The sequence below is a fragment of the Scyliorhinus torazame genome, chromosome 22 (genome assembly GCF_047496885.1).
Source record: "Scyliorhinus torazame isolate Kashiwa2021f chromosome 22, sScyTor2.1, whole genome shotgun sequence".
NCBI classification, from domain to species: Eukaryota; Metazoa; Chordata; class Chondrichthyes; order Carcharhiniformes; family Scyliorhinidae; genus Scyliorhinus; species Scyliorhinus torazame.
Genome location: NC_092728.1, coordinates 94,354,848 through 94,376,688, shown reverse-complemented (window position 1 = coordinate 94,376,688; position 21,841 = coordinate 94,354,848). Strand labels below are relative to the sequence as shown.

The 21,841-nt window shown below is 46.2% G+C and overlaps 1 protein-coding gene across 9 annotated transcripts in view; it reads right to left on the bottom strand.

Moving 5' to 3' along the window:
• Positions 1-21,841, bottom strand: part of LOC140399232 (kynurenine--oxoglutarate transaminase 1-like) — a 64,714-nt gene that overhangs the window by 28,431 nt on the left and 14,442 nt on the right. For 8 of the 9 annotated variants that reach the window (XM_072488631.1, XM_072488633.1, XM_072488629.1 and 5 more), the window contains 5 exons: positions 17,503-17,561; positions 13,328-13,469; positions 9,490-9,639; positions 8,159-8,245; positions 1,400-1,525 (listed from right to left, as the gene is read on the bottom strand). In XM_072488631.1, coding sequence (XP_072344732.1) covers positions 1,400-1,525; positions 8,159-8,245; positions 9,490-9,639; positions 13,328-13,469; positions 17,503-17,561 — 564 coding nt within the window. Of the gene's footprint in view, positions 1-1,399; positions 1,526-8,158; positions 8,246-9,489; positions 9,640-13,327; positions 13,470-17,502; positions 17,562-20,446; positions 20,581-21,841 lie in introns of those variants that run through there. The other variant, XM_072488632.1, reaches the window with a different exon arrangement.

The following is a 21,841-nucleotide window of genomic DNA, read 5'->3' as shown; positions in this document are numbered from 1 at the left end:
AGGTAAAGCCTGCCACCTCAAAATCTGCACCAGGGCTTTCAAATCTACCATTTTCCTTAAATATTTCAATGCAGCCTATGACTACATAGGTAGGCATAGCCACTGTACCTACATGATGAACCAATTCAACAGTGCCAGCCAAGATGATCTTAGTTACAATTGTCTGTTTAGCACCTGGGGCACAAGACTGCACTTTCCCTGCGAGCAACTGGAAAAATATTTCAATAGTTTGTTTGCGAAGACCTACAACCCACTTCCACCAGAAGAACAACAATGTCTGTACCAGTCAACGGGCCATAACTTCCTGACTCCCCAGCGTTGGATTTGGGTGTGCTGGGGAATCCCTCTCGGAAATTCCCACACAAGGACTTACTTGGCAACTGTCCAAAAGGGTTAACTTCTCCTGGACAATTGCGCTGGGCTGGGAACCATCCGACAAAGCGATTTAAATTGCTAACTTTTGATGTTCCTGCCAGTTTCACACCAATAATTACTCAGAAAAGGAAACAAGCACTTCTAACTTCAGAGTAAATATTTTAAAGACTCAGACTGAACCTTGCACGAATTAAATTTAAAAAAAAAAATTATTTTTGTGCATCAGTTACCATATCAGCAATGATTTGTGCGGATCCAATTCAGGATTGTCCACTAGCTTCAAGGGAACATGCATGCCTGGCAGCTTATGTAAAACCCTCCGCCACCCCACCCAGACGCTCTTCACTGCTCCAGTTTCATCTAGCCTGAGCGAGGAAGGTAGTGTGAGGCAGGGCCTTTGGAATTCCATAGAGGGTAATTCTCTACAGTGGCAATCCGCTGGGTGAGTGCCACTCCGAGGAAGTTGTCCCTTGCTGCCTTGAGTATCTTTGCACCTGGATCCTTCCAAGCAGCATCTGGTAATCTTTTTGCCACATTTGTCAAGCACAGTTCAACCTCCCATCCTCCCTGATGTGTTTATTTCTCCTGTCCACATTGGTTAAATTATCCATCACCCTTTAACCCTACTTGGTCGGAATATAACATTCGCTATTGTCTATGTACAATTCCACAGGAGAATATCTTAATAGTATATTTGTATTAAAAGTTTGATGACTATGGCATTTGGTAGTTGATTATCAATAATTCCCCCATATTAATTATATTAACAGGTTTCCCTACCATACACCTTCAAATGTCAACAATTTATCAAATAGATGTCTACATCTGATACTGATATAATAAAGAAAAAATTGGAGATGTGATATTCTATCCCCAAGGATGCTGATGGCGCTCCAGTGAAGAACTAAACTACTCTTCCATGTATATAGCAGGTTTGTCCCAAGATTAGGACTTGAATTCACCCTCAATCACCAGCAGCTGTCATAAATCGGCCTATAACTGCACAAATCTTCTTCACTTTTACCTTGCCAAGAGGGTTGTTTGGAGTGTTAATGACGATTGCTTTTGTACGTTTGCTGAATTTATTTGCTAATTCGACAGGATCCAATACCCAGTCAGCACTGGTCATCAACCTTCCATCCACTGGTTTCTGAAACAACAAGATAACCTTTTAACTTTGTAATCTGTAAAGAGTATTTCTGCATTATCCAGCCAACAGAAGTCCCTTCCAGCCCATCCATCTTATTTGCACAATTCAATACTTAACTCCTACACTTGCTTTTGGTGCTGCACAGAAGAGAGTATACAAAAGTTCCGGGCGGCATAGAAGTTAGCACTGTTGCTTCACAGCGCCAGGGACCTGGGTTCGATTCTCGGCTTGGGGGACTGTGTGGAGTCTGCACTTCTCCCCGTGTCTGCGTGGATTCCCTCCGGGTGCTTCGGTTTCCTCCCACAGTCCAAAGATGTGCAGGTTAGATGGATTGGCCATGCTAAATTGCCCTTGGTGTCCAAATAAAAGGTTAGGTGGGGTTACGGGGATAGTGTGGAGGTGTGGGCTTAAGTAGGGTGCTGTAAAATTCCAGCTAGTCAGGGTAAACGAGCCAAGGTATCTACAACTAAAAAACTTCCTGCGAAAGGAGACAAGGAAGTACCCACAACCGCCAATACTGACATTACTGGAAGAGTTACTGGATGCAAGCATACTAGATAAAGGAAACTGTAGCGACATGTATGACCGACTGGTAGAGAGGGCCGACACCGTACTGGACGCAACAAGAAAGAAATGGGATTGAAATAAGGTGGGGGACTCTGGAGCGAAGCACTGCAGAGTGTCAACACCACCTCCACGTGCGCAAGGCTCAGCCTGACACAGCTAAAAGTGGTACATAGAGCCCGCTTAATGAGAACCCGTATGAGTAGGTTCTTCCTGGAGGTGGAGGATAGATGTGAACGGTGCCAAGGAGGCCCGGCCAACCACACCCACATGTTCTGGTCTTGCCTCAGACTTGTGGGGTACTGGACAGGCTTCTTCAAGGCAATGTCCAAAGTGGTGGGGATGAGGGTGGAGCCATGCCTGAAAGTGGCAGTCTTCGGGGTTTCAGACCAGCCAGATCTATTCCCGGGGAGGAGGGCGGATGCTCTTGACTCTGCCTCCCTGATCGCCTGCCGTAGAATCCTGTTTGGCTGGCTGTCAGCAGACTGGCTGTCCGACCTCTCCGAATCTCTCCAAATGGAGAAAATCAAATTCGCCACCCGAGGGTCAGACAACGGCTTCCACAGAACGTGGGAGCCATTCACTCAATTGTTCCGGGACCTGTTTGTGGCCAACGAACAAGCAGACGAATAGCCAGGTAGCCAAGAATCAGGGGAAAGTAGCCAAAGCATGAGAGTGAGAGATAGACCGGGAGAGGGGGACGGACGACGGCAGCTAAACCTAAGAGGAAAGAAAGGCAAACCACAGGAGAGGGGGGGGGGGGTAAAGAGGGAAGGGACAGGGAACAAGAGAGGAGAACCGGAAGGAGGGCACGGGATACGATAACAAACTTGGCATCTCCAGGAACCGAGAACAAGGAGAATACAGGCGAAAGACGGGAGGAATGGCTGAAGCGGAGGTGAGCGCGAGACGACAACGGCAGCAAGATCCGTCCAGGAGAAGCAAGTGACAATACCAACACCAAACGTATTAGAGTATTGCCCACTGTAATTGTTTCTCCGGCACCCAAATGTATATTTACTTCCCCAGTCTCCCCCCGCCCCCACAAACAGTTGTAAATAATTTTGCCAGCTGTACAGAGTTGCTGCTGTTGAGCTGGTGCACAATACTTTTTTATTATTTTTATTATTTTTTTTTTGGTATGTTTGGGTGTGCCCTTCTCTTCTCTCTCTCTCTCTATATATATATATATTTATTATTCTGTGTACATAACGGTAAATATACTTTGTTCAAAAACCCAATAAAAACATTTATAAAAAAAAGTAGGGTGCTCTTTCTAAGGTCCAGTGCAGACTCAATGGGCCGAATGGACTCCTTCTCCGCAGGAAATTCTATGATCTATGAAGTTAAGCAAGAGGCAAATGAGTGCACCACAGAATGAAATAGCATTCTGTTCGTGGATATAATTTACAATATACATGGCTCTGATAGAAAAAGTCCTAAATTTCAACCACTAAATTCACAATTGTGTGGCGACTTGGAGACAATCTCAAGGATATTTAGGCCATGTCCTTAATGCAGACTCTGAATTAAATGTAGGCCTTGGAAACGTCTCCTTGAAAAGTTTGAGAAACTCCTCTGGTTAAACTGTGAATTATCATTTATATAGCCTGATGGATCTTCGAACAAAACTGTTAAGAGTGTGGCCAGTTGACACTAAGGGAGTCTTTAGATGTCCTGCCCTAACTTGCAGAACTGCAGGATCTCATCTCATGTAAAAATCCATCTCAAGAGATAGCAATTTGAGAACATCAATGTTCGACCAGAAGCTTGTGCGAAGCCCTCACTAGCGTACAAGGTCAGCTTGAGCATTCCTTCCCGGCTTGTATTAGGAAGGAAATTGCAACCGTGCATTTCAGAATCAAAGTAATTTATACTTTCTTAATTTAATTATAATTTTTTTTCCTCCCAGAATTGTTCAGGTCTTTTGAGTGCTCCTTCAGTGAGTGGAGAATATCAGACACCATTTATTTAACTTGGTACTCTTTTTACATAAACAACAATCAAGTGAGACATTTATCAACCACCTCAACAAACATATTAAAACAAAATCCCTGCCCCCCCAATATGCCACCCACTCCCCAAACAGCAACCAGGTCCTTGAAATACAATATTCATCTTATCGCTTGCGCCTGGCCTGCCAGAGACAATGGACGGCTGTCTATGATAGAACCATCTACGATAGAACCCGTCAATTACTCCCCTCACTGTGAAATTGACCTTCTCAAGATGCCGCCACACTGCGGCACTGGGATTGCCTGCCTCCAACGCAGCGGAATCCGCTGACGAGCCAACAATGAGGCAAAGGCCAGAGCATCTGCCATCACTCTAGCCCTCAATTCCGGCTGGTCTAATATCGTTACTAATAGGCAGGGCTCCAAATCCATATTTAAAATTGTCGATATGGTGTTTAAAAAAGAAATCTACCAATTTGGGGCAGGACCAGAACATGTTGCATGGCTCGCAGGCCCTCTCAAGCACCACTTGCACCTATCCTCAGCGCCTTCAAAAAAAAAACCCGACTCATTCTGAGCTTGGTGAGATGTGCCCTGAACACCTTGAACTGTAGCCTCATGCAAGATGATGTAGCATACACCCCGCGGAGAGACTCACTCCACACCTCCTCCTCAAAAGTGGGACCCAGCTCCTCCTCCCACCTAGCCTTCATGGCTTCCACCAAAACCTGCTCTTCCCTCATGCAACCTGGACATACCGTACTCGACCCCGCGTCGGAGAGTATCCAATCCAGCAAGGTGGAAGATGGCACCCCCAGGAGTGTCAACAAAGCTCGCCGGACCCAGTCACGCAGCTGAAAGTACCTAAACATGCCCACCCTACCAAGGCCTGCTTTCTCCCTCAGCTTCTCTCAGTCAGCAAGCCGACTCTACAAAATAAGTCCTTTACCCTCTCCAGCCCCTTGCCTTTCTACCCCCTGAAAGTGGCATCAGGTTTCCGCGGCTGGAACAAATGATTCCTACAAATAGGGGACCACCATGACACCCTCCTCAGCTTATAATGCTGGTGGGACCGCAATCATATCTTTAACATGGAGATAAGCACCAAATACTTCGCTGGAGCAAACAGCAGAGGGGCCGTTGCCAACGCCTCCAGACACAACCCCTTACATGAACCCGACTCCATCCGTACCCAGGGCACCTCCTGGTCCCCAACACCTTCTCTGCATTGGCCGCCCGATAGTAAAACAACAGGTTCAGCAGCACCCACCCCACCCCCCTCTCTCGCTGCAAGAACCCCCTCCAAATCCAGAGAGTTCACCGCGCCTATATAAACCCCGTTAGCAGCCACTCCAGCCCCCCAGAAAATGCTTAAGGCAGGGACACCGAAATCACTGAAACAAAAACACGAATCTTGGCAATATATTCATCTTATCGCTAGCACCTGGCCTGCCAGAGACAATGGAAGGCTGTCCCATTCCTGCAAATCGCCCTCACCCTACTCGCCAGACTAGTAAAGTTCAGCGTGCCCAATCCCATGCCACCTGGACCCTCAGATAGCGGAAGCTAGTCCAAGCACAACACTTTTCCCAAAATTCAGCTTACACCTGAAAAAGAGCCAAACGTCTCTAATAGCCCCGTAATATTACCCATCACTGTCCCGGGCTCCTTACATGTAACGTCAGCGTACAACACCCTGTGCTCTACTCCGTCCTCACGATCCCTCTCCACTTGTCCAAGGCCCTCAAGGCAATTGCCAGTGGCTCAATCGCCATTGTGAACAATAAAGCAGACAATTATACAACCTGAAGGACCCGGAAATCATGGTGCTAGCTTGCACACTAGCCGACGGTGCCTCATACAACAGCCAAACCCATGACAAACCCAGGACCAACCCCAAACTTCTCCAGAACCGCAAACAAGTATCTGCACTGAATCATGTCGAAGGTCTTTTCTAGGTCCAAAGACATAGTTATCTCCAGCTTTGGCCCTACCGCCGGTGCAAGAACCACACTGAGTAACCACCTCACGTTAGACGACAACGTCCCTTTACAAAGCCAGTCTGATCCTCCCCCATCATCTCTGGGAGACATGGCTCCAACCTTAACGCTAACACCGTGGCTACCAAGTTTCGCATCAACATTAAGCAGAGGGATCAGCTGGGACGACCCACACCTTTAGGAGGAAACAATCTCTCAGCAGCTTCTTGCCGCCTTAACTGATGGGCAAAAAGGCGACTGGCCTTCTGCGCATATTTGTACACCATCCTAATTAACCGCCGCAGCTAATGCACCACCCGGCCTGTGGACAACAGGTTACACGCTTCTTCCTGCATGCCCAAAGCTCTGGCGTGGGATTATTCGCATACTCCCTATCCACAACTAGAATCTCACCCACCAGATCCTGATACTCCTCCCTGGCCTTCTTATCCAGATGAACTTTGTACGAAACAACCTCTCCCCTGATCACCACCTTTAAAGCCTCCCACAAGGTAGAAGGGGAGACCGTCCCGTTCTCCCTCTATGCCACAGAATTCCTTATGGCCCTGGAGATCTTAACACAAAACCAGAGGTCAGCCATCAGACCCACATCGAACCTCAATCCCCCCCGCAGTGTCTGACCTACCTCCAGCTTCAAATCCACCCAATGCAACACATGGTACGAAGTCTTACCCCAAACAAAGTAGTCAAGCCTCGAGTATACCTTGTGCATCGGCGGGAAAAAGTGCAAACTCCTTGCCCCCAGGTTTACAAACCGCCATGGATCCACCTCTCCTGTCTCCTCCATGAATGCTGCCAACACCTTCGCCATCCCTGATGGAGACAGCGACCTTGGCCTGGAGCACTGTAACTTTGGATCTAAAGCACTGTCAAAATCCCCCCTTAGCCAGCTGGTGCATATCTAATTCCAGAATGGTCACCAACAGCCATTCAATGAAGTTATCAACATCCCCATTGGGGTTATACATGTTCAATAACACCATTGCCTTCCCATCCAGTCCACCTGTAACCATCACATAGCGACCACCCTGATCAGCCACCACCAGCCCTGCCCGAAAACAAACCCAATTGGTCACCAAAATCGCCACCTCCCTTGCCCCACTATCAAATCCGGAATGAAAAACCTGGCTCGCCCAAGCCTTCCGCAACCTGATGTAATCCAGCACCCACAGGTGTGTCTGCTGTAGGAACATCACAGTCGGCCCACAAGCCTTTCGAATGGGAAAAAAAGACTTGCCCTCTTCATGTACAACCTGTTATGGGGCAGGGCTTCTAAACTCCAAAGTATATTATGAAGTCCACCTGACCTACAACCTTTATGTTGAATTTGGCTCGGATGAGCACAAGAGCCTTCCCTTCAGGTGTGATTCAACAGTCTTCCTAGACACTTTAATTAAAATGAGCTTTATTCTAAAGAACTTTACAGTAATCTATGTATAGCATTTAATGAATAACCCCTTAACTGTTCCAATTCAAAAACAAAATCCCATAAACCAAAACCCTCTTTTCATAGGCGTTGCCCAGCACTCTGCATTCTCACTTGAATAAGACTGGCCTTCCCAGAGATTCTGACCCTGTCTCACCAGCAGGTTTAAACGCTTCCGGAAAACAAATTATATCTTTTAAGTTACCAAAGCAGGTAGCTATAATCAATGTTTTTTTTCCCTGGAACTCTTCAAAATGAAAATCGAGAGTGAGGCCAAAACACTTATTTTCTCTGTCTGTAGTCCACAGCAGCCAAAAACTGAAAATGAAAGTAAAACAAACCTCACAGCCACAGCTCAGCCCCACCCACAAAATTACATCACTGAAGCCATATGATAATACAAAAACCTTTCTTAAAGGGACACTCCCATGCCAAACCCCATCAGGCCCCGCATGTTCCAGGTGATCAATCTCGTCAGGGATCGGTGCTCGCTCTCCCCACCTCCCCCACCCCCGCCCTCCTCCTCAAGTACCCAGCCCCAAGGTGGAACAAAGCAATAAACGCTTGGACACACACACACACACCATGAAAACTTAATGTACCAGTGAAGCATGAATTGTACTATCATTATATTCATTAAATTAAACAATGCAGCAGTTGTCAGTTTGATTTGGCTGTGGAGACTCACCGGATGTAGCTGGATGTACACTGGGCGACCACCTGCCATTCGCACCATCGGTTCATAGCAGTCAAAGTAGGGCTCAATAATAATCACCTGTTTTGGAGCAGACAAAGTGGTTTCAATCAAGGTGGGAATCCTGGATTTTGTCCCTCTTCCAGAACCAGACACGCTGCTGCCACCCAGCTACTTGCCATATCCTTTGGTAGCAGAAACGGTAAAGCAGATTATTAACTGAATGGCCATAAATTAGGAGAGGGGAATACGCAACAAGACTTGGGTGTCCTCCTACACCATTGCTGAAGATAAGCATGCAAGTGCAACAGGCACAAAAGAAGGCAAATGGTATGCTGGCCTTCATAGCATGGGGGTTCAAGAGCAGGAGCAGGGATGTCTTGCTGCAATTATGCAGGGCTTTGGTGGTCACATTTGGAATATTGTGTGCAGTTTTGGTCTCCTTATCTAAGGATGTTCTTGCTCTAGAGGGATTGCAGAGGTTTACCAGACTGATTCCAGGGATGGCAGGACAGACCTATGAGGAGTGATTGAGTCGGTTAGGATTGTATTTGCTGGAGTTCAGAGGAATGGGGGGGGGGGGGGGAAAGAGAGAGAGATGGAGAGAGAGAGAGAGAGAGAGAGAGAGAGAGAGAGAGAGAGAGAGAGAGAGAGAGAGAGAGAGAGAGAGAGAGAAATCTCATAGAAACCTCATTCTGAAAGAACTAGACAGGTTAGATGCAAGAAGGATGTCCCAGATGGTGGGGGTGTCCAGAACAAGGGGTCACAGTCTGAAGATACAGGGTAGACCATTTAGGACAGAGACGAGGAGAAGTTTCTTCACCCAGAGAGTGGTCGGCCTGTGGAATTCGCTACCATAGAAATTAGTTAAGGCCAAAAGATGTACGTTTTCAAGAGGCAGTTAGATATAGTGATGGGGCGAAGCGAATCAAAGGATATGGGGGGCTATCGAGTTGGATCAGTCATGGTCATAATAAATGGCAGAACTCGCTCGAAGGGCCAAATGGCCTCCTGTTCCTATTTTCTATAATGCTGAGATCAGCTGATTTAGCAGATAAGAAGTCAAACTGGTTCCTTCTGATTGCATGGCGGGGTGCTGCACACTGCACCACAAAACCTCCTCATTAAACATATGAATACATAATAAACAAAATTGGGCTCAAGAACAACACAATAATTAGGAAAGTTCAGTTTAAAAGCTTGGAGTGTCAGCTTAGAAATACGATTCAATAGTCATGAAAATCTCTATAAGAGCGAATAAGATCAAACGTTTGCTTTGTTGTAATGAGTCTAACTTTTCTGGGTCACCAACAATTTTCACCTACTTCATCTTCATCATCAATTAATGCCTGGAAGGAACAGAAGAGGGCCTCATACGCTCCAACCGTCACCAACACCTCACTGAATGGATCAATGTCTTGTCCCAGTAATTTCCCAAAAAACTTTGCTAGGATTTTCACCAATGGAGGGTGACCCTGAAAGGGAGCAGAGAGAGCAAGGCATAAAAAGAACAATGGATAAAGCATGATAGAAATGCAATGCACCTTTACTAAACCCATAAACGGAGGATCTATCTTCAGTTAAGCTAGCCAGAAATGACCATTACTTCATAAAAATATTTTATTGGTCAACAAATCTTTAAAATGTGTTGTAAAACAAAAACAGCTATCATTTGTGTAATGTAGCATTTAAAAATAAAATATATTTTAAATTTGTTTGCACACAAAGGCTAACTTGCAGGACTCTTACAATTGTTGGTCAAAATCAAGTCAATTTTGGTCAGCATCTGGGTAACACTGGCAAAATGATATTTGTTTAAAACTAGTTGCCTTGACTTTCTAAGTCACCTTAGAGGGATGAACCATTGTGTGTAGGCCAGGCTGGGTGAGAGATGCCCATTCTTGAAAGATTATAACAATAATCTTTATTGTCACAAGTAGGCTTACATTAACACTGCAATGAAGTTACTGTGAAAAGCCCCAAGTCGCCACACTCCGGCGCCTGTTCAGGGAGGCCGAGGGAGAATTCAGAATGTCCAATTCACCTAACAAGCACGTCTTTCAGGACTTGTGGGAGGAAACCGGAGCACCCGGAGGTAACCCACGCAGACATGGGGAGAACGTGCAGACTCCGCGCAGACAGTGACCCAAACTGGGAATCGAACCTAGGACCCTGGTGCTGTGAAGCAACAGTGCTAACCACTGTGCTACCGTGCCGCCCATCAGATCGGTTTTACAATAATCCAGTTTTCATGGTAATTTTAGGTTTTACAAGAATCCAGCTTTCAAGTAATTTATTCTTGTTTGAGCTCACAAACGACCAATTTCACAACTGCCTATTGGGAGTTGAATTTATGATCTCCTGACTGCTAGCCCAGGACCTTAACTGTAGCCCCCTCACCAGATCTTAACGAGTGACTGTCATAATCTGGTCACGTTCTGCCCATTTCACTTTTACTAATGGCCCTCAGGAGATGTGTTACTGCATGTCTTGTGTGTGTGAAATATTGCCAGAAGCAGAATTTGGGAGGGGTGGGGTGAGCTACATAAAAAAATTTACATAAAAATTAAGCAATTGTAATTGCTTTACCATAGGCCCACGAGGCCGTCTTGAGTGTCATTCTTAGGAGAGTTGTTTATAGTGCCTTTGATGCAGAAACACATTCTAAATTTGACACAAGAGATTTGGAGCAGTAACCAAAATCAACAATGGTTTCATGGTCATCATTCGGTTTTTAATTCCAGATTTTTATTCAATTCAAAATTCACCATCTGCCGTGATGGAATTCGAACCCTTGGGTCTCTGGAATGTAATGTAAATGTCGCCAGTCTCAGAGGACCATAGGCTGCTCTCGCCTTGGAGAGCTACCTGGTGGTGATTTAACTCGAGGGTCACCACACCTCAGGCGAGGGGCAAGGTTGAGAAGGCGGGGCCTTCATGAATAAGCTCATCCAGTACGGAGATTGAACCCACGATGTTGCTATTTCTCCACATCACAAACCAGGCATTCAGCCAACTCAGCTAACCGACCCGCCTGGGGCCTCTGGATTACTAATTCAGTGACAGTACCACTACACCACTGCCTCCCGTTTAAAATTGGGGATGCACAATGTCAAAATTAGAGGAGTGCAGATATCTTTGAAGGTTATGGAGCTGGAGGAGCTCATAGGATAGGGAGGGATTTGAAAACAAGATGAGAATTTTAAAATCAAGCTGTGCAAATGTAGGTCAGCGAGCAGAGGGGTGATGGAGGAATGGGATTTGCTGAGAGTCAAGACACAGACATGGAGTGCATTCGAATAGTTGCATCTAGAGGTGTCAAATGCACAAAGGAGCAGAGAAAGGGGCGATGTTACAGAAGTGGAAATGGGTTATGACACAAGAATGAGTTTGAAGCTTATCTTGGAATGAAACGTGACATCAAGACTTCTGGCAGGGAGAGGAATGGAGTCAGGAGCTAGGGAACAGAATTTGGAGTGGGGACCAAAAACAATGGCCTTTCTACCTAGTTTTATGTGGAGGAAATTGCTGCTGGTTTTATGTTGAATAAGCAGTTTGATAATTTAGCTATTTGGAGGAGTAAAGAGAGGTGGTGGTGAGGTAGAGCTGGGTGCCATTAGCCTGCTGGTGAAAATTAATTCTGTGCCTTCAAATGATGTTGCCAAGGGGCAGCTTGTAGATACAAAATCCTTTCTTTTTAATTTTCTCGTCATCGAAGCCTGGGGCGTAGGCAACAGGAGGCAGTGAGGGTTGAACAATTAGGGTGGAGGATGCACAAGAGGTCAGAATTAGAAAAGAAATATACCTCCACCCACTTATTTAATGGGTAAAGGCATCTTATGGATAATATAGAGAATATACACAATCTATTTTGAGTATATCCAGTGGGTCATTAAGAGTTCCATCAGCACCTCTGAGCAAGAAATGGAAAAATCACCCAGTCTTACCCATTGCAATCTTTCCAATAGAAGGTGCATGTGAAGCACACATTAGAATAGAATCAGGCTTTGCAGTTCAATAAATTACCGCCACTTACTGTTTAGATTAGCAAATGAAGAATGGTCACTTGGATAAGATGGTCAGAGTGGTCAGTGCAGACAGGATCCTATCAGCTCACCCAACCTTACAGCCCCCCGATATATCGACACGCATCTAATTTTGACCACTTGTGCATTCTCAATTTTAATTGTTCCAGTCTTTTGGAAAAGTGCCTAGTCTATTTCAGATTACCCTGGAAGAGTAAGGACCTCACAATTTGGGCAATAGATGAAGCGAGCTGTTTTACACTGCTACTATACTGTAGCAACGCTAGTGGTATTCGTCACCAATAGGATGCTGCTATCAGGCCAAGAAAAAAAATAAGTAATGTGGTATATGAATTTCAGTGCCAGAGTGATGCTTGGTATTTCGGCCGTCGTCTCAAAGACTGGCAGATTGTCCCTTCTGCTGTTCACAATGGGCAAGGTACATATCGTACTCAACCAGCCTGTGCTTGCAAAGTGTCCACCGTTAGACACGATTCCGCAATTGGACAATATTTGCTAAATAATCCTCAGTGTGGTAAGGATTATGCTGACAATCAATTTGAGGTGGTCAGTTGGGCACATGTGTGTGTACGGGAAGCTACATACATTAATACATACACACATTGTACCAGTTTCAGCTAAATAAAATAAGCCATAGCTATTTGCTGATTCATTCCCTCAGGGCAGTGCCTTGACCAGAGTCAAGCTGCTTGGTTTAACTTTCAAACAATGCTTGGCCGTTATCGGTCAGTCATCATCTACTGGTGCATTCTCCATGGCAACGCCTCTACCAATCATGTCCACTTGTCAACCAATCAGCTTTCTCTTCTCATATAGTATAAATAAGCGATTTTCATTTCATATCAAATTGTTGTTTTCCCCTTACACTGGTATTTTTGTGAAGTGTTGTTATGAAAGATAAAAAGTCTTGACGTGTTTCTTTTTGTTGCAATACTCAAGTTATGTACACCTGTTCAGTGGAGTGTTAGCTGCAATTACCCCAGCAGAACGAACAAACCTTTGGGAGTATCCCTTTATAACGTTACAGTATATAGCCCATATCTTCAAGGTTAGTTCAATAACTGCAGTGCGCAGAGTAATCTTATGCTGTGCTGTATTATCAAAAATAATTACTCACAAAACCCCTGGTGTACTGGTTGGGGCCATTGTTTATGGCTCTTGTGAAAGCTTCTTTTATAAAATTCGGAGGCGAGAAGTCAGGAAATCCCTGTCCCAGGTTAACAACTGGATGATCAGCAAGAAGGTTGGTAAATTCTACCCTGTAAACATTGGAAAGAAACATACATTAGAATTTTTTAATAAGCTGTTTTCACTCCTCTCTCCCTGGTACTACTCATAGAATTTACAGTGCAGAAGGAGGCCATTCGGCCCATTGAGTCTGCACCAGCCCTTGGAAGGAGCACCCGACTCAAGCCCACACCTCCACCCTATCCCCGTAACTCAGTAACCCCATTTAACCTTTTTGGACACCAAGGGCAATTTCGCATGGCCAATCCACCTAACCTGCTCATCTTTGGACTGTGGGAGGAAACCGGAGCACCCGGAGGAAACCCACGCAGACATGGGAGAATGTGCAGACTCCGCACAGACAGTGACCGAAGCCGGGAATCGATCCTGGAACCCTAGAGCTGTGAAGCAACAGTGCTACTCAGCACAACTACTTTGCTGCAAGGAGGAGCAAGTCAATAGGTACCAAGATACAGTGGCATTTCTACTTTACAACTGACTACTGACAGGTGCAGTAGCGGAGGCAAGCCAAATCTCAATTTTTTAAATCTCCTGTAAAATGGACAATAGAATCACTTCCATTTTCTTTTATTCATTCTGTCATGCGTTGTGGGTATCACTGGCAAGGCCAGCATTTGCTGCCCATTCCTAATTGCCTTTGAACCATGTGGCTTGCTAGGCTATTTCACAGGACAGTTAAGAGTCAACCAAGAGTGAATCTGGAGTTACATGTAAGCAGTACCAGGTAGGACAGCATGTTTTACACCAGTGAACCAGATGAATTTTTCATGACAAAATTATTAATTGAATTTAAATTCCACCATCGGCCATGGTAGGATTTGAACCCATATCCCCCGAACATTAGCCTGAGAACTTTGGATTACTGGTCCAGTAGCATTACCAGTATGCCACGGTCTCACCTAATTTTGCATCGCTTTAAAACCCAAGTAAGCTGCAGCATCCTTGGTGGTGCACACCTGAAAATGGGCACAATTAACCTGCATTCATTTAGAGAAATGAGGCAGCAAGGTATCACAATATTGAGTGAATTCTTTTTGTTGATGTGCTCAGCCAAAGTCGGTACTTGTTAGCACTACATAAGCTGGCCTGCACATCATAAAGGGGAGGTACATTGTGGATGGAACAAGTGCTCAGAATCCACAAAGCAATGTGCATACAGTCAATGAAACAATACACAGCAGGGAAGCCTACAAACCAAGATGCTCACTTCACCACCTGGCTAGTGGCAAGAGAAAATTAAGTTGGCTTGCTTTGAAAAGACGCCTCGGTAATCTCCATTGGCAACAGTAAACAGCAAACTGTGTGGTGTTACTAATGTCGCCAGCACCGGCCAAACCTTCAAGGCCACTGGCACTGCAGTTTTTTCCCCACTCGAAGGTTGGAGTTATGGCTGCAAAGGTTGGCAGATTTCAGAGAGGACAAACCTAGGAAAGTACGATGTCTCATATTGTTTTTCTACTCATTCTGCACATCCTGGGCAGAAATGGCTTCCTAAGTGCTTTCTCGCCTCCACCTTCTGGCAGTGTGTCCTGCTCTGCATGGTCTCTTCTCATTTTCCTGATCATGATGAATTCCAAGGGGAATGCCTAGATCCTGATCAATTCCAAGGGGAATACTTAGCAATTCCAAGGGGAAAGCATAAAAAACATGGAAGAATTGTAGCAGCAGCTAGAAAACAAAATAACCAGCAGCCTAGCTGCAACAAGATGTTCTTCTGTTCACTGAACGCAAGTTCAGCTGTGTAAGCTCAAGTGAGGGCATCCACTGGCTTATTGAGCTGCAAAATAGCAGCACTGGTGTCAAATCAATATTGCATGCTGACTGATTCCTAAAGATTTTCATTGTGCGCTCCAACACCTGTAGGGTGTCTAGCACGATGCATGTCACAAGTGCACATGCATTTGTTAGAAATATGATTTTGGATCTCTAAACAGCTAAAGGACAGGTGCAACCAGGCCGGATTTCTTACCCATTCAGTTTTTTAAAAAAAAAAAAGAAGATAATCTGTGACTTTTAAGAAAAGCAAATTTGGAACAATCCTCTAAAAATACTCAGTCACGGAACTGTTAACTCCTCCCAGTGGCGGCGGGGGGGGGGGAGGAGGAGGAGGAGGAGGAGGAGGAGGAGGAGGAGGAGGAGGAGGAGGAGGAGGAGGAGGAGGAGGAGGAGGAGGAGGAGGAGGAGGAGGAGGAGGAGGAGGAGGAGGAGGAGGAGGAGGAGGAGGAGGAGGAGGAGGAGAGAGAGAGAGAGAGAGAGAAGGGGCTAGGCCTCCCAAACTTACTGTACTACTATTGGGCAGCGGATGTGGAGAAAATGCGGGGCTGGAACAAGGAGGGGGAGGCACAATGGGTTAAGTTGGAGGAGGGCCCGTGTAGGGGTTTGGGGGTTGCGGGCGCTGGCATCGGCATACTCCCGATGGCTCTGGGAAAGCATTCGGTGAGTCATAGATCATAGACGGGTGATGGTGGCCACTTTGAAGATCTGGAGGCAGCTTAGGCAATATTTTAAGTTGGGGGCCGGGTCGGGGGGGGGGGGGGTGCAGATTGTGGGGAATCATGGTTTGAGTCGCGGCGGATGGACACGAGGTTTGGGAGATTGGGCAAGAGGGGGACCAGGGAAATAAAGGACTTGTTTCTTGGGGGACAATTCGCGTATTTGGAGGAGTTGGGAGGGAAGTATGGATCAGCGCCGGGGGAAGGGTTTGCATACGTGCAGGCGCGGGACTTTGCAAGGAAGATGTCCCCGACAATCCTCCTCGTTGCTGGAGGCGGTGCTGTCAGAGGAAGGGTTGGAGAGAGGGGTTTCGGCGATCAATGGGAGGATCCTGGAGGACAGGGTGGCTATGGAGGGGATTAAGGCAAAGTGGGAGGAGGAGCTTGGGGGGGGGGGGGGGGGGGGGGGGGGGGGTGGTGGCACACGTTGGAATAGGAACTGTGGTAGGAGGTGCTGCAGAGGGTAAATGCCTCAACCTCGTGTGCAAAGCTGGGGCTGATACAGTTGAAAGTCGTGCAAAGGGCACACCTCACAAAACCAATGATGAGCCGGCTGTTTGAGGGGGTGGAGGATGTCTGAGTGATGTGGGAGGAGCCCCGCAACCCCATTCATATGTTTTGGACCTGCCCCAAGCTGGAAAGGTTTTGGCAGGAGATATTTAGCACAATCTCGGGGGTCTTGCATATGGATGTGGAGCCCTCTCCTAGAAGCCATTTTCGGGGTGACGGACTGACCAGAGTTGCAGGTGGATGGGGGGAGGGGGGGGATACACGAGGACGACGAGACATTTTAGCCTTCGCCTCACTGATCGCTTGTAGGCGGTGTGGAGGTCAGCCTCTCCACCCTGTGCCTCGGCGTGGCGGATGGACCTGCTGGAGTTTTTGACCATGGAGAATGTGAGGTTTGAGCTGAGGAGGGGTTCTATAATTCTTGCGGTTTGTTTATTATGCACTTTCGAGTTGCCGCCGTTGAATAATTTGGGGGCAGGGGGGAATTTTTCTTTTTTATATTGTTGGCGGTGTTTTATTTGTGTTTCTCTTTTGTATAGTGAAAATGTTGAAAATATGGCAAATAAAAATATTTTAAAAACCTATTATGAATTCTTTGAGTAGACAATGTGAAGTGCAAGCAGGATGGCGCTGGAGTGAGGCGACTCTCGGTGCTCTCCCTAATAGATCCTCTTTTTAAAAATCTTATATTCGTTCTAATCTTTTAAAATTTAATTCTAAGACTAACATTATTACTAATCACGCTCTTTTCTTACAAAGTTACATTGTGTACCTTGTGTTGCCCTATTATGTATTTTCTTTTATTTCCTTTTCTTTTCATGTATTTAATGATCTGTTGAGCTGCTCGCAGAAATATACTTTTCACTGTACCTCGGTACACGTGACAACAAACAAATCCATCCATCCAAGTATCTTGCCACTGCCACAGAAAAATGTATTGCACCATGACATTCTATCCACTGATACCTGGCAATAGGCAAGGTTTCTCAATGCCTTTTTGTGTCAAATTAACCCCAATTCAGAAGCAAAACATCAAATTTACCAAATATTCTTGTCTAATCCTTCAATTCTCCGAGCATGTATCTGCCGGGACATCTTTACCTGAATAATGCAGAGAACAGATTTTATTTACATTAGCCAGAATACAAAAATCAAGCAATTAAAAATGAATACCAGACCACAACAAAAATTTATCAAGTTAACCACTATATATGGCCATGACAGTATTCAAAAAAACAAAAGCTTGGATCTCTGATAGAGGAAACAAACTTTCACAAGTAAATTGGGGAATATAGTTAATACTGAGGAACTGACATAATGCAAGATATCAATAAATTGTAGAATGGCAGGGTAAATAGCAAATTAATTTCAATTCAGCTAGGTGAGAGGTGGTATGTGCATTTTATAGGAATAGGAGGTCACCCACTCAGTGAAAAATAATAGTCTAAATGAGGTGAAGAAAGGGATCAAGGGATGCACATTAACAAAGTACTAAAATAGCAATTTGGGTTAACTCTGCAAAATCAAAGCACTGCGTGCCATTTTGAAAGGAACAAAATTCAAATGTAGACAATTATGTTAAACTTTTTCAGAACCTTGGTTAGATTATAGTTGGAGCACTGTGCAGAGTTCTGGTCTCCATATTACAAAAAGGATTTTGAGGCACTGGAAAACATGTTAAAAAGATTCATTAGGATGATATGACTATTGGAGTCAGCATGGTGGCACAATGGTTAGCACTGCTACCTCACAGCTCCAGGGACCCGGGTTCAATTCTGGCCTCAGGTGACTGTGGAGTTTACACTTTCTCGTAGTGTCTGCACGGGTTTCCTCCAGGTGCTCCGGTTTCCTCCCACAGTCCAAAGATGTGCAGGCTAGGTGGATTGGCCGTGCCAAATTACCCCTTAGTTCCAAAAGGTTAGGTAGGGTTACTGGGTTACCAGGAGAAGTGTGGGCTTAAGTAGGAGTGCTCTTTCCAAGGGCTGGTGCAGACTTGATGAGCCAAATGGCCTCCTTCTGCATTGTAGGGATTCTATGAACAGGCAGGGCTTTCTTCTCCAGAAAAAGATGAATGAGAGGTATCTTTGACAGGGCTGGCGTACAGATATTTCCACTTGTAGAGGGCTCCAAATCTTGGGACCTGTTTAAGATGGTCGTTGAGAAATCCAGGTGAAACGTTTTTATCAAAAATTTGAGTGTCAAGATAGTGGAGCTGGGCCAAATGCAAACAGCACAGATACATTTAAGGGGAAGCCAGTTAAGTACTCAAGGGAGAAAGGAATAGAAGGATATGTAATAGGCTGAAATGATGCAAGGTGGGAGGAGACTGGTGTGAAGTCGAAATAATATAGACTAATTGGTCCAGTTTTGGTGAGCTGTTTGCAGAGTTGTTGCCGACGACAGCGGATGGAACAAGCCACAATAAGTTGGAATATATGGTAACAAATTACAGAATACCTGACACAAAATGGATACGTAGAAGGTATAACGAACCTTGGGCCAAATACTCACAATGTCAGTAAAACACTTGGCTTGCATTTCCTCAGGACATCCCAAAAGACTTCAGAGTTAACAAATTATTTCTGAAGCATAGTCATTGCTACTATTGTTATGTAGACAAACACAGCAGCCAGTTTGTCCCACAAACAGCAATGAGACAAGTGAACTGGTTAATTCTCTCTGATGTTGATTTGATGGGTAAAGTTTGAGCAGGACACTCAGGAAAACTCCCCATCTCTGTTTTGAATAATGCCACAGAATCTTTTACATCCACCAGAAAAGGCAGATGGGGTTTCCATTTAATGACTCATCCAGAAATGTCTTTTGCAAATCTATTTATTGAACATTTTAAAATTTACATACAAATACAAAAACATAACCCAAAAGCAAGAAAAGCCCCCCAAACCCCACCCCCAACTGCTGACAGTGACCAGCTCTTGAAAACACAATGAATGGTTGCCATCTTATATAGAACCTCCCAATTGACACCCTCAGTGTGTATTTAACTTTCCCCAAATACAAAAACTCCAGGAGGTCCCTGGGTGGAGAAGCTGATCTCCACTCCAGCAGAACCCACCTATGAGCGATCAGCAAGGCGAAGGCTAAAACATCTTTCCCCACTACCGCCTGCCACTCCGGCAGCTCTGACACCTCCAACGTTGCCTCTAGGGGACCCGGCTACAACACCTGCCTATGATTTCCAACATGGTGAAGAAAAAGCCCCAAACGTTCGCTGGCTTAAGGCATGCCCAGATGTATGTGATTCGCTGGGTCCCTCCCATACCGCCTGCACTTATCCTCTACCCCCTCAAACACCTGACAATCCTTGCCCTCGTTGAGTGAGCCCAATGCACCTTCATTAGTATGAGCCCGAGCCTCGCACACGACGACGTGGAATTCAGCCTCCACAATGCCTCACACCACACCCCTGCCTCCCATTTCACCTCCTAGCTCCTCCTCCCATTTCACCATTCTTCGGTTCCTCGCCACCTTCCCATCCCATATAAATGACAAAAATCATGCGTTCCACTCTTACGCCTTTGGTAGAAACATCGGCAGGCATTGAAACACGAACAAGAACCGTGGCAAGATATTCATCTTCACCGATTGCACTCGCCCAGTTAACGACAGTGGGATACTATCCCATCTCCGTAGGTCTGCCCTGTTCACCAAGCTCAAGCTTTCAAAACTTAGCTTCCGAAGCTACACCAATCCCTTGCCACCTGTATCCTTAAGTACCTGAAATGTGAGTTTGTTAGCCTGAATGGCAACACCCCCAAATTAGTTCCCCTCCCCGGTTGGGTGACCGGAAAACATTCACTTTTGTCCGAATTCAGTTTATACCCAGAAAAAGCTCGAAAACGCTTTAGTATACCCAGTATGTCCCCCAATGTTGGTACAGCAACAGGCCGTCGGCATTCAGAGACATCTATGCTCCCCCTCTACTTATCCAAGTTCCTCCAGGCAATGGCCAAAGGCTGACTTACCAGAAGTTGGCACCTCGCTACAGTGCAGTACTCCCTCAGTAATACTATGAAGTTCCAGCCTGGATTATGTACTCAAGTTAGTCAGAGGGGCTAGAACCAAAAACCTTCTGACCTGAATATATGTGCTACTATAGAGCCAAACTAGCACCTACAAGTAGACAGAAAAAAACATATAACGAAATGAAAAGTGGAAGGAAATGGGTAGTGCCCAACATCTAGTCAGTTGATGCTGAAAAACTAGGACCATCTCCTGGCAAGACAAATACAAAAGTAGTCTGCCAGGGAGTTCTTGGCTATCAAAAGGGAACAGTGCACACTTCAATGTGTGATGTGTCTTCAGATATTTTGTCTTCACAAACACCAGCTTGCATTTACATTGTGTTGTTAACTACCATTTTAACGACTTCCGGTTGCGGCTATGCTGAGCTGAGTCGCACGTTCGGCAGCTCCCACCACAAACAGACTTTTGGGCTCTTTTGAGGGGCCCCAGCCGCATTTGTTCGACGGTTCCCAGTGTGGGAAGGTGACAGTACGATTTCCCCGGCACTGTATGGATTGGACCAGGAGTGGAGCGGTGAAAAAAGTAATTCTGTTGCAAGGGGGGAAAAGCCAAGATGGCGGCGGGTGGAGACCAGGCAGCGTGGGTGCAGTGGTCGCACGAGCAGCAGGAGTTTCTCAAGCGCTGCTTCACGGAATTGAAAGCAGAGCTGCTGGAGCCGATGAAGGCTTCGATCGACAAGCTGGTCAAGGGGCGGCGATCCGGGAGGTGCGGCAGAAGGCCTCGGAGAATGAGGACGAGATAGTGGGCCTGGCGGTGAAGGTGGAGGCGCAGCATAAGAAATGGCAGGAGAAGTTAGAGGACATGGAAAATCGGTCGAGGAGGAAGAATCTGCGGATTCTGGGTCTCCCGGAGGGAGTGGAGGGGTCGGATGCTGGAGCATATGTGGTCACGATGCTGAACACGTTGATGGGCGCGGGTGCCTTCCCGAGGCCCCTGGAGCTGGATGGGGCCCACCGAGTCCTGGCGAGGAGGCCCAAGTCTAACGAGCCGCCGCGGGCGGTATTGGTGCGGTTCCACCGCTTGATGGACAGGGAGTGTGTCCTAAGATGGGCAAAAAAGGAGCGGAGCAGCAGGTGGGAGAATGCAGAGGTCCTTATATACCAGGACTGGAGCGCGGAGGTGGCCAACAAGAGGGCCAGGTACAATCGGGCTAAGGCGGTTCTGCATCGGAAGGGGGTGAAATTCGGGATGCTGCAGCCGGCGTGACTGTGGGTCACGTTTAAGGACCGGCACCATTACTTTGAGACGCCGGAGGACCTTTATTCAGGCCGAAAAGTTGGACACGGACTGAGGGTCAGTTGTGAGGGGAGGTCGCGGGGGGCTACAGGTTTACT